The 266-nt window shown below is 44.0% G+C and overlaps 1 protein-coding gene across 1 annotated transcript in view; it reads left to right on the top strand.

Moving 5' to 3' along the window:
- The first annotated feature begins 15 nt into the window (after nucleotides 1-15).
- The window catches only part of CSUI_009527 (vacuolar atp synthase subunit), a 4,137-nt gene continuing 3,886 nt past the window's right edge, over nucleotides 16-266 (top strand). The window contains exon 1 of the mRNA XM_068069642.1: nucleotides 16-236. Coding sequence (XP_067918382.1) covers nucleotides 228-236 — 9 coding nt within the window. The 5' untranslated portion in view covers nucleotides 16-227. The remainder of the gene's footprint in view (nucleotides 237-266) is intronic.

The raw sequence follows: 266 nt of genomic DNA, 5'->3' as shown, positions 1-266 counted from the left end.
CTCCGTTACTAGTGTGCTTTCTTTCAAAAACATTCTCTCTCGATCCCTCTCTCTATATGTATCTATAGCATCTCTTGCCTACATGTGTATACAGGCGACTACTGCTGAAGGATAGGCACCCCAAGAGTCTTTTCTCCACATCTCATTGGGCGAAATCTTCCTCTTCGTCTTCGCATCTTGTTCTCTGACCGGACGGTCTTTTCACTTCTTTCTCCTTCTTTATCAAGATGGCGATGGTATGTATGCTGAGGTGTATATACACCTCA

The sequence above is a fragment of the Cystoisospora suis genome (genome assembly GCF_002600585.1).
Source record: "Cystoisospora suis strain Wien I chromosome Unknown contig_5720, whole genome shotgun sequence".
In the NCBI taxonomy this organism is placed as follows: Eukaryota; Apicomplexa; class Conoidasida; order Eucoccidiorida; family Sarcocystidae; genus Cystoisospora; species Cystoisospora suis.
The sequence above is the reverse complement of the archived record's forward strand: the minus strand, read 5'-3'. Positions and strand labels throughout refer to the sequence as shown.